The sequence below is a fragment of the Ctenopharyngodon idella genome, chromosome 2, assembly GCF_019924925.1.
Source record: "Ctenopharyngodon idella isolate HZGC_01 chromosome 2, HZGC01, whole genome shotgun sequence".
Lineage (NCBI taxonomy): Eukaryota > Metazoa > Chordata > Actinopteri > Cypriniformes > Xenocyprididae > Ctenopharyngodon > Ctenopharyngodon idella.
This window is the reverse complement of record NC_067221.1, coordinates 30,125,094-30,138,123: the sequence shown is the minus strand read 5'-3', so window position 1 is coordinate 30,138,123 and position 13,030 is coordinate 30,125,094. Positions and strand designations below refer to the sequence as shown.

General features: G+C 37.2%; 1 protein-coding gene across 6 annotated transcripts in view; it reads right to left on the bottom strand.

The window, feature by feature from the left end:
* zyg11l (zyg-11 family member, cell cycle regulator, like) overlaps positions 1–13,030 on the bottom strand; it is a 51,245-nt gene that overhangs the window by 22,804 nt on the left and 15,411 nt on the right. For 3 of the 6 annotated variants that reach the window (XM_051870560.1, XM_051870532.1, XM_051870522.1), the window contains 3 exons: positions 4,180–4,244; positions 3,997–4,096; positions 3,091–3,141 (listed from right to left, as the gene is read on the bottom strand). The exons of 2 other annotated variants lie outside the window; for them this stretch is intronic. In XM_051870560.1, the coding sequence (XP_051726520.1) occupies positions 3,091–3,141; positions 3,997–4,096; positions 4,180–4,244 (216 nt within the window). The remainder of the gene's footprint in view (positions 1–3,090; positions 3,142–3,996; positions 4,097–4,179; positions 4,245–13,030) is intronic. One more of the 6 variants, XM_051870540.1, reaches the window with a different exon arrangement.

Sequence of the window (13,030 nt, the reverse complement as noted above, 5' to 3'; positions counted from 1 at the left end):
AGTACGTCATAAGCCTACGACAAACATGAAAAATCAAAACAAGAGTTATTGACTTTTACTGTACAATAATGAAACAAACAAAGATTTGGTGGAGTTGATCTAGGTTAAGTTTATAAACTAGGCCTAATCATTTTATTATTAAATGAATAAATTAAATTGATTAACAGTGATTAATGTTGTTTAAACAAACGATCATATACAAGGTTCACCAGTTACTGTTTAAATATGTTATAAAAAAAAAAAAAGAACAGAAAAAACTTTTATAACAGAAAAAAGAATAAAACTTTTTTAAATATTACAACAGAATTGGTTAGATTTGCAGAAAGTACATTTTAAAGAGAATAGAACACACCTTTAGAACAGAAAAAAATAGAATCTAAAGTTTAAAGTAGAGACGACAATAGCCTTCGATGGGCAACAGTAGGATATTCCTCGGGGGAGCAGTGCAATCTGTGACACTATAGCACAACACTATAATAAACAACAAATACACCACAAGACCATCATATCTCACAGTCAGTGGAAAAAATAGGTGCAATGACGCTGATTATTTTTTTTTATTTTTTATTATTTTTATAATTTTTTACTATTGCGGAATGAGACGAATGAAGAGCGCTTCTCTCCTGTGCGCGGACACACTGAGTAGGCCTACTGCTTTTTTAAATTATTATTATTAACGCGGAGAGATCGGTAATCCGGTCTGAGTTGGTTACTGCCAGTTTGCAGTCCCTCTTTCTGGTTGCTGGCCAGACTAGGTTACTACTAAAGTAGGACCAGGTTGGCCTCCCTTGTGGCATTAGGGGTAGACTATGCTCCTCTAAGAAGTGACTGGCCGGGGCTCCTTTCGGCTCCCTGGCCACATTCAATTAAAGGGATCCCTTCTGTTTGAAGTTGTTGGTTCCAAGCCTTTGAGTGGCCTTGGTAGGCCTCTAGACATTTCTGGAGGCCTCTTTGAGGCTTATAGCTTGGCCATAGGGAAAGCTGTCACTGACAGCCTATTCGACCCGTAGGAGGAGTAGTTTTTGCCATTTCAGTTGAAATTGTCTATCTGATTTTTGTCACAGCCATTCTTTGGCATGTACTCCCCACAGCATGGTAGCATGGGTATTTCATTCCCCATAGCGTGTTAGACGCAGTGCGAGTTCCCTTTTGAAAGGGAACATCTCAGGTTACGCATGTAACCATGGTTCCCTGAGTACAGGGAACGAGACACTGTATCTGCTGAACAGTCCCTTCAGACAATAAGTGGATGACTTGTTCTCTAGGCGCCTCTTATGTGCGATGGGGTGGCACTAGTAGTGACGTCATAGGCTGTCGCCGGCCAATACAATTGTCGTGATTTGATAGCGTTTCAGACACTGTTTCCCGCGGAGGCGTTCCCCATAGCGTGTTAGACGCAGTGTCTCGTTCCCTGTTCTCAGGGAACCATGGTTACATGCGTAACCTGAGACGTTTGCCTTTGTAGCGTCTGGATCGATCAAACACACAATTGTAAAAGTCAATCTTCACAACATGCAGACTCGATAATATCAGACCCCCCCACCCCCCCACCCCACATATTTCAAAGACCTTTATTAACCACCCAGAGCCGTGTGGAGTACATATTCATGATGGATGGATGTGGATGGAGGCACTTTCTTCAGCTTATACTCACTGATCCCTATCACTGCCATTATAAAGCTCGGATGCATCAGGACATTTATTAATATTTCTGCGATTATGTTCATCAGAAAGAAGAAAGTCATAAACACCTTGGATGGCTTGAGCGTAAGTAAAGCTTGGGCTAATTTTCATTTCAAAGTGAACTAATCCCTTTAAAGGCCTGTCCTTTTTTAATAACCAACAACCTTTATTTTGCATCACAGTCTTACATATTTTGCTATTAGATAGACAGTTTTAGGTGGAGGGATATTCTCATTTTATTGGATGAACAATTTTATTCAACACTGTGTACAAGAATAGTCATCAATATTTTTGGTCTATTTAATTTTCTAAGCTATTTGCCAACTTCCAGGAGTACACTAGTATATAGATGGTTTCAAAGTAGGGCTGGGTTTGTACAGGTTTGTACAATATATCAATAATTTTATAAACAATACATGATGAGACAATACTGTTTATATTGATATACATTAGTTTGATATTATGAGAACATCTGAAGGACACAGAGTGAGCTGCTGCGGGAAAGTGCATAATCCAAATTGTCCTAAACATGCTTTATATTATTCAAAATAACTCAAATATATTTAACAACATGTATAGTTTAAAGCGGTTGTGCTGTTTATTACATTTCACAGGTATATTCTCCATCTGTAAATGTTGAAGTTTTGCAAACATTTGCTGTCAGGAGTGGACGAGCCTTCTGCAAGCGAGTCTCTGCTAAACTTCGGTGAACAAGCGCCAAACAGACAGAGCACAACAGAATAGAAGCCCAATAATTCTGACTAAAATATTGCCTAGATTTTGCTAAAATATTTTTTGTTGGACATTAAATGTGCCATATGCAGAATTTTAAACAAATAAGTGTATTTTTATTATAGCAGTAACTGTAAATTGACTACTGTAATAGTATGTACATAACATACTAGGCTCAGATGAGTGAATGTTACCCATTAACAATTAGTCTGTGCCTTTGTTTTTACTTATTTTCACTTTTAATTTATTGATTTTAACATCTGCTTTAACCCCTTAAGCTCTTAAGCTTATTTTGGATCTTAAAGGGGTTAAAAAGCTTTTTTGTTTGTTTGTTTGTTTGAACACTTTTTTTGCACATATAGCATAGCCTAAATAACTATATATTTGTTTTTCATAGCCTTCAATATGAACATTGTTTGTAGGACAACATTGGTGAGGATGTGAAATAAAAATATATATATATATTTTTTCCCCCACATAAATAAAGTAGAAAATACTGAGTATTGCCATTCAGGCAAAATTACAGAGATATGTTTTTTTTTTTTTTTTGTCCATATCACCCAGCCCTAATTCAAAGCTAATGGCAATAGACTAAAAGCCACAAAACTTTTGATTTCATTAGGGTCTATAAAACAGCAAAAGCAAATAAAAGCACCTGTGAAGGAAAACATTTACCTTCATTATAAATGCCTCTGCACCCAGTTCTGAGATCTCCTCTGTGCTCAACTGCAATGAAGCACGAGAGAGTTCAATTCTCTAGCCTCAAAACTTTTACACATAAATAATGTCCCAGAGATAAAAATTATTTGATAATTTTTCTTCATATAAGCAGGTCTCAAAATTTATGGCAACATGTTTGTATATTGCATTAAGAGTTTATTAGTATCCACCCACTTTTTCAGCAGCATTGGTTCCGGAAGAATTTTTTCCAGTTATTTTTCCCATAGGGATTTTAAAAAGGTCTTAATAAAAGTCATAAAAAGTAACATACTTTTTTTTGAAAAACAACTACTTTTGAATCTACTATTTAAAAAAAAACAACAACAGCAAAATAAATAAATATCTGTAATTCTGTAAAATCACCATGACATCATTTTTAAAAATTCTTGTTTTTATGGAATATTGCAGTATTTATTATAAATTATTATTCGTATAATTCGTATAAATAATTTATCCGTGCACATGATTATTTTTTTTGAAATTCATGTGCCCTCATAATCTGTAATCAAAATAACTTTCCCTCCCCCTTGCAACGACATCTGTTCTCTGATGATGCGTTTATTGGTGCAAGGGAGGGACAACCTGTCACTCACATGAGATCGACCAATAGCAAACCACAACTATCCAACCATCCAATCAATTCCCCATGGACAAAATCAAGTACTGTCCTAGATTTTTTCTTGTTTGAGAAACCATTTCAGTCAGATATACATCACAACAGGGAAGAAAAGGCTAGTGCAACATCTATTTCATGCCAACTTTAATAATACAAAACATCCCTGAACTTAACAATCCAGCACAGCGTCAAAGTTTCTCTTGGTTTTAGATATCGAACAGAATGCTGGTGATTGATGTAATTACCTTAGACACCAGTATGGAGACTACAGCCACCGCCATTCTCTGCACTGTCTGATCTTCTTGATTCCCCAGCAACATCATTATCAGCTTAGCAGCTTCGTATCTATCCGGGAACAGGGGTCAGGCTAAGTTACATAAGCCACATCAACAACTAGTTGAGTGCTGAGGAAATGTGTATGGACTGACCTGTCAAATGGGACAACCTGTAAGATATGGTCACTGCAAAGGGTAAGCAGGCAATTCTTTTGCAACTAAATTCAAAAAAAAAGAAAGAAATATTGATAGTCAATAAAGGAGTTTGATGATAAAAGGGTAAATAAACAAAAAAAATATATATTTTTTTTAGGTCATATTTAATAGCAAAATATACAGTAAATAAAGAATATATATATATATTACTAATACAAAATATTTTTGTATTAAAGGGATAGTTCACCCAAAAATGAAAATTATCCCATGATTTACTCACCTTCAAGCCATTCTAGGTGTATACGTTTATTTTCTTTCAGACGAACACAATCTGAGATATATTTAAAAATATACTGGCTCTTCCAAGCTTTATAATGGTAGTGAACGGGGGCGTTTTGAAGCCCCCAAAAAATGCATCCATCCATCATAAAAAATAATCCATACAGCTCCAGGGGGTTAATGAAGGCCTTCTGAAATGAAGCAATGGGTTTTTGTAAGAAAAATATCCATATTTAAAACTTTATAAAATAAGCTTCTGGCAGGCAGCCATACGCATCGATTTTACGGCTGAAGAGTGAACTCTGACCCGACGCATGACGCAATGACAAGGATAGAGCAAAACTAAACACCGGTCACGAATTAGAAGTCTAAAATGAGAAATTTTAAAGAGGAATGCCGGAGAATATGATATGAGAGAAGAGGAGCTTGAGTTTGTTGCCCAGCCATATTTGGAGAGGTATCTAAGCTTACGCTTCTCCTACATTGCGTCAGGGGTTTCTCATTTGCCGCAAGTCGACTTGCGCAGTATGCATACGGTCGTCTGGTGGAAGCTAGTTATTTCACTTCATAAAGTTTTAAATATGGATATTTTTCTCACAAAAACCCATCGATTTGCTTCAGAAGGCCTCCATTAACCCCCTGGAGCCGTACGGATTTTATTTATGATGGATGGATGCATTTATTTTGGGCTATAAAACATGCCCCCCATTCACTACCATTATAATGCTTGGAGAGCCAGGATATCTTTAAATATATCTCAGATTGTGTTTGTCTGAAAGAAGATATACCCCTAGGATGGCTTGAGGGTGAGTAAATCATGGGATAATTTTCATTTTTAGGTGAACTATCCCTTTAAATAAAATTTTAAATATTAAAATTTTTGCATGATCACCGGTTTTAAAAGCCCACAATGTCATTCTCATCACTGTAATGTGAAAAACATAGATTACATAAATATTATTTAAAGGGGACCTATTATACCCCTTTTTAAGAGATGAAAAATAAGTCTCTGATGTCCCTAGAGTGTGTATGTGAAGCTTTAGCTCAAAATACCCCACAGATAATTTTTAACATGTTAAAATTGCCACTCTTTGGGGTTGAACAAAAACATGCCATTTTTGTGTGTGTCCCTTTAAATGCAAATGAGCTGCTGCTCCCGGCCTAAGAGGGCGGAGCTTTAAGAGAGGATGCTCCGAGCTCTGGTGACAGAACAATCTCATGCACTAATAATGTCAGAAACTCTCCGTAGCTTTGTTCAGTTCGAACCGGAGTCTGAAAATAATGCATGCAGAGCCAGAGAAGATATGCTGAATGGAGATAGAACAGGTATAGTTCAGTTTAATTGCGGATAAAACTTATGTTGTCATCTTGATTTTTTTTAATAAACTAGTAAACTTTATATCCGTAAAACAACTCCGATGGGCTGTAATAAAATGCACGCTCTCCCTTTCTGCCAGGACCAGTATCGCTCCGGAGAGGATCACAAACAGTTTGTACTGATCCATCCTTGAGTAATAACTTCAACCATGGTGTCCTCAGTGACTTAGATGGTGGGAGTCTATAGAGCCTCGTATGTTCATTGGTACATCCGACAACAGAACATCTGTAATGCTTGTTTTTTTTTTTTTTTTGGCACAGACGTATTTCTCTAGCTGATACAGCAAGTAAACAGAAATGGCAGACTCTGTGCTTCTCACTAAAGGCGGTGTCTATGCTAACAGGGCAGATCGTCACCAATCATGGGCAGGATTTCCTACTCTTAGGTAGGAGTAGTGTGAAATATGAAACAGCGCGTTCGGAGAGATTGATAATGATTTATGGGGATTATAAAAAAAAAAGTATTGGGTGGATTTTTACCATTATTGGCTGGTTGTTTACATAGACTGTGGACACATGTAGCGTCTGGACCAATCAGATACACAATTATTCATTATATTTAATGAATTATCCAGAAACTCACTCTCTCAAAGTTCTGTGAACCCATCTCCCTAAAACTGCAACTAACATCCCAAACGTAGCTAACACACAGGCAGAACAAATAGAATAGGTGTCCTATTACAGGACACAGGAAAGCTGATAAGAACTTTTATGATCAGAAAGAATTTTGCAGAGACTAGTGACTCTGACTTCATTCTTTCTGAGAAGGACAAATAAACCCTCTTAATCCTATATATTCTATATATAACCACTTGAGAAATGTATGTTCCCATCTCATGACTTTCCTTTTATAGGCTTTATTCTACGTATTAATTCTCTCTTTTGAACTATTTTGGTATTAATGTTTCAAAGTTGCAAATTTATAGTTAACTAAAATCACATGGGTAGCATGTTTGGTACCTACGGACTCCAACTTCCGTTTCCTATTTGTTAATTAATGTTACATGTTTCTAACTCTGTGACACATTAGTATTATAAGAATCTAGAAGGTTCTTCTCTCATTCATCCAATCCAGTGTCTTATGCTAATATCCTGCCAAAAGCACAAAGACTCGTAAAGTTCCCTCTGAGAAAACAACTCCTTATTGGCTCAGACACCTCAAGAGGGTGTGACATATTCACCCTTTAAAATCACTGATCACAAGATCACTTTCTTCTTCTCTTTTACTGAGAAATGCTGATGTGAAGATGATGCTAAGAAGCTAGAAGCTAAGGAACCCCAAGCTTGTGCCAGGCTCCGGCCTAGACCTTCCATTCACCAAAAATCCTCTGAATCCAACTGGTTCTCTTTCATCAAGACAATATCAGCAAAGATTCAACGGAAGCCTCCACAAACTGCATCAGGACAGTTTTAATTCAAATGGGCGAGACATGCAAGTATCAAACCTAATCTCATTATTTGATACATTAAGTATCCTTACCCCTTTTGAAAAAGGGCGTGTTAGAACTAAACTGATGGTTTGCTCAAGGCTGTTGATCTGCTGAATCTCAAACAATGCTGTAACTTCTTGCTTTCCTGTATTCTGCTTCGGCTCTCTCTTTCCCTTGGTAAACTATGCATGTATGTGTGTGAATGTTAGAGTAGTTTAAGTGTTTAGTCTAGTTAATAAAGTCTTGTTCATGTCTCACGTAAAGTTGTCCGTGTTTCATGCTCATATACTGGAGTCCCTAATTATGCCGATCCTGACTACATGCTCTGAGTAGTACTGTACAATAAGATTGTTATTTCCCATAACCTGGAAATGAACATTTCTTAGAATTAACAATTAACACTGAGTGTTCATTGGCCAAACAGGTTAATTGATCATAATATTAATTTTATTACATTAAGTTAATTTTAATCCAAATCCAAATATTTATAATTAATCCAAATATTTATAATGAATTATAACTAGTTATGATTAATTATCATATTTATTTTGAGCTAATTTGCTACACACACATCTGTGTTCAAACAACTTATAAAAGTGAATTTTGCATAATAGGTCCCCTTTAAAATGTATAAAATATATTTATATCAAGGCACTTTCTGTTGTACTTCCTTAAATGAAAGACAACTCTAAACATACAGAAGTTTTTTAAAAAAATGACTATTACGGTAATGAGAATCAGATTCACCATTGAAAATAATAAAAATTCTCTATCAATATGGCTCTTCAAAAAATGAATCCACCTCTTCTTCATATCATCGTTTTTAGGTAATTTAAATAAGGAGATCGAGCTGTTTTGTATAATATCGCAACCAGGTAATATGCATTAGCGTGACAAAGGCATAGCTAGCTAGCAAAATGTAGGCTGTACAACTAACGGTAATGACAGTAACTCACGATTGAGCGGGCGAGCCACTGGTGCTAATAAGCTGTAGTTATTAGGCTCGTTCGCCTTCATTCAGCGGTGCACAGACCAATCGCCAGCTGACTTGAAGCAGTGCATGCCGGTTAGAAATTTTGTCCAACTTGAGACAGCGCCAATGCCATGTGACTGTGACGTATGGCATCAAAGTACCACGATAGCGATTCAAGAGCTGTCAGCTGAGTCAGCCAGCGCCGTTTCTTAAGAGCGGCTGCACAGGAGACGACACAGTGTCACTCTGATGACGACACAGCTGTTCCATGATTGGCCGGATTCACTGCATGACAATGATCACATGTGTTTTGTGTTTATTCTGAAAACTTCAGTTCCACTAATGCTCACAAATCTGTATTTTTTTATAACAGTTAAAGCTCATTTCATGTAGTTATGATGTTATATTGTGTCATGTTTATCAAAATAAAACTGATAAAAAAAACATAGACCCCACTACATTGGTATTTAAATAATATATGCTTATGTTTAACTTTATTCTTGTAGAAACAGCGCTGTACGCAGTATTGAATGAAAATGTCTCTGAAACATCTGTGTATTAGTCAAATATTGCATTTATTTCACTTCAGCTGTGATAAAGTATGCAAATGCAGCGCGAGAGTCACTACAGGAAGCAGAAAGTGTCCGACTTCACGTCTCCGTTTTCAGCTCCACCCCGACTGCACTACTCTCGCTGATCAGTTGCATCCAGCCGCAGCCGATGTCGAACACACCTATTATCTTGTTAGGGGCGGAGCCATGCTTGGTAGCTCCAGTGCGTCATTAACAGTTATTATAGGGAGGGGCAAAAAAATCCTGAACACAGAATTGGTGAAAAACTGTTTAACGGTCTAACTCCACAATTCAGTACTACATAGTTCACAGTCTTTGTAATGTGTTTCAGCAATACATTTGAAGCATTTATAACGTGTTTAAAAACAATTCTCAGAATTGACTTTACACAGAATTTAACCCAAGTGTGCTTGCATACTTCTAAATTACATTACCTGAAAATGAGTGTTGTCAAAAGTACCAACTTCTGTACCAAGTCGGTACTGAAATTAAAATGTGACGATAACAGCATTTTCCCCTAGCATTTTGAGCGCTGTTGAGTGGATTCTTAAACACCTCTGATTGGCCATTGTGTTCACGCGCTCAACAGATATGTCTGTGATTGGCTACAATGAAGTTGCGATTCCAAAAATGGTGTGATGGGTGGGCGAAGTATGGGAAGCATATCCTTTATTAGAGACAACTCACCTCATGAATATTATAGCAATGAATGCACTGAAAAGGCCTTGTGCTACTCATACACAGAGAGAGAGAGAGAGAGAGAGAGAGAGAGAGAGAGAGAGAGAGAAACAGCAACCTAGGTAAACGTTTCTGCAACATCCTAAACAGCGGACTAGCCCATTTTCTCAGAGGCAGAAATGTCCTGAGCAAGTGTCAAATTGGCTTCCAACCAAAATATCGCACATCAGACCATATATACACTCTCCATACCTTAATTGATAAGCAAATCAACCAAAACAAAAGCAAAATTTTCTCATGCTTTGTTGACTTGACAAAAAAGCTTTTGACTCCATTTGGCATGAAGGTCTTTTTCTTCAATTAATCCAGTGCGGCATCGGAGGAAAAACATATGACATCATCAAATCAATGTACACAAACAACAAATTTGCTGTTAAAATTGGTAACAAACACACAGAATTCCTCCCTCAGTGTCGTGGAGTGAGACAGGGCTGTAGCTTAAGTCCTGCACTGTTCAATATATACATAAACGAGTTAGCGAGGGCTCTGGATCAATCTGCAGCATCTGGTCTTACTCTACTAGATACTGAAGTCTATTCAGTATTTATGCTATTAAGAGAAACATTAAAATTGACATCCCAATCAGAACCTGGATAAAAATAATCAAATCAGTAATAGAACCCATCGTGCTCTACGGGTGTGAAGTTTGGGACCCACTCACAAACCAAGAGTTCACTGAACTATGCAAAGTTTTGTTACGAGTACAGCGCAAAACCCCAAATAAGAATTGTACCCACTTATAATCACAATTCAAAAAAGGGCCATTAAATTCCATACCCACCTAAAAAATAGTGATAAACAGACCCTCCATCACAAAGCCCTGAACTACCAAGAGCTGACACCAGAAAGAAACGCCCTCGGCCAATTGGTCTTAGAGCTGACTACACAAGACCTAAATACCCAAAACATTGGACAGACGCAACAGCCCTACAAAGTAAAAGGCCCTAAACAGAGAATATGAATTGGCAGGATACCTGAGTACAGTGAGCTACCCTAAACTTAGAAAAGTCCTGAGCATGTACAGACTCAGTGAACACAATCTCACCATAGAGACAGACATAGACAGACCTGGCTACCAAAGGAAGAGAATGAAGTGGAAACAGAACTGCACTTTCTGACATCCTGCCCTAAATATGCACAAATTAGGGACACTTTCTATCCCCATTTCACAACTCACCACAAAGACTTCCATCAGAAACAAAATATGGACAAACTCCCATACCTGCTAGGAGAAAGCCCAGCAAGCTCAAACCTGGCCGCCAGGTATGTGAGGTCCTGTCGTGACAAAAGAGCCAGAACTACCAACACACTCACTAGAGACACTTCTATAAATATTATAAGATTGAACATTTTTATTGCAATTTTTTTTATTGCTTTTTTTATTGCTAGATTTTTTTTCTTCATTATTATTATTTTATTTATTTATTTTTATTGTACAGTGTTACTAATGCTTTGGCAATGTAAAGATTTCTTCACCATGCCAATAAAGCTATTTTGAATTTGAATTTGAATTGAGAGAGAGAGAGAGAGAGAGCAAAGCTGCACAATTAATCTTTAAAAGATCGCATTCTAGATTTCATCACCCACATGATCTAATTCCTAAATGACAACGATTTGCCCATCTATATTAAGCCTTTGACAAAAATAATATCGTGACATTCAAATCTGCATTCGCGCTGCCACTGATCTAGAGAGAGCAGTTGTCGTTTTTAGATATAAAACCGCTTCACAAACAATCTTTAACTACACAGTATCATTATTTCTGTGTTACAAATATTCCAATTATCACAGAAGTATACAAAAGTTTATTCAGATATAAACGCTGATGTCTACATTACCGATCAAAATATAATAAATCACCTTTTGAAAGTAACTGGGTGCTTCAAATAAGGACTGTATTGATTGCATTGTTATGCCACTAGGTGGCAACAAATTACTGTTAAAAATGTATCTATCACTGAATCATGAAACAAGTGAAGTCTTTATGAAGCCAGCTTACAAAAATATTCTGTTTCACCTGTCTGGATCTTACATGTGTGTCCAAGCATCTTATTTGTGTTGAATTTGTGGTAACACTTTACAATAAGGTTCATTTGTTAACATTAGTTAATGTATTAACTAACATGAACTAACCATGAGCAATACATTTGATACAGTACTTGTTAATTTTTGTGTAAGTGCCAGGTACGTTTTGATGTCTTTTATTTTGAAATTGTCACTTCCAGTTTGTCACGCCACTTGGTATAGGTGCATATTACCTGATAGTTTGAGTGTGGATAGCATGGAGGAAGGGGGTGAGTAGCTGGGGCGCTCAATTTCTGTTGACTGTTTTGTTTGTTTCATTTTATTTTTGTTTATTTTCCGTTTTCTACCTTACAATCTTCATTCAGCATGTTGCTGGTCATTCCAACATTGTAATTAAAAACCTCCCGAGTTTGCATCGAAACGCGTCATGGATTTATTCCCACTACTTCCCACTATCCTCTCAGCAGATACTGGCCGCCGCTTCAATTAATCAACAGAAAAGGCTACTGTTGGATTTGATCATAGTGGATCATTGGAAATTATTTCTTTGCACACCGCATGTGAAACACTGATGCGCACACTAAAGTGAAACAACGCGCTTCTGTATCCTGACGGCAGAAGAGGTATGTGAGCAGTTTTGTTATGTTTGGCTGCAGCATTGCTGTTTATTGAATGAGAAGACACTGTTGTCGCCAGTGTGTTTATGTGCCGCTTAGTTAGATGGATTGCGGTTGTAGAATGCATTTCAAGTTTGCTACGCACTTGTTATTGCGCTGTGGTGCTGCACCCATTCATAAATTTGTTGGCTGGATTTATGCACGTTGAATACGGCACTGTTTGGAGTACTGGGAATGCGTTGTGTGAGAAATGGACTCAGATGAGTCTGAGACCGCTGCTGAGAGCAGCAAAAGAGAGCCTAAGCTTATGGCAAAGGCACTGGCACGGAAAATTGAAGCACTGCAAAAGGATCGCAAAGCTAAGGTGAATCAAATGAAAAACTTGATTTTATCAATGAAAGATCTAATGAAACGTGATAAATGCTTTACAAGTGTCTTCAATGTTGGGATCTTTGAAATGTTTGAAAGATGATGCATCTGTGTTGCACAAAGAAGTACTTCCTTTTATTCCTCCTGATGATCAAAACAAACAAAATGAGTGGTTTCATTCAGTTTCTATGCACAATGGTGGGTTTGTGGAAGATGTTGAAGGATGGTAGAATGAAGCTAAGAATCTGAGTAGAATACAGCATTTTTTGAGCATTTTGCCTCAAAGTTATGCAAATCTTTGCCCATCACTCTCTGTTGTTCATGATACAAGAGCAATGGATAACCCTATTGAACCTCAGCTGAGTTGTGATTCTAATATCCCATCTTCTGATGAACCAGTTTCTTCATCTCATAATATGAATGTTCCAAGTGAATGTCAGAACAGTTATATGGACTATGGTGAAGTGC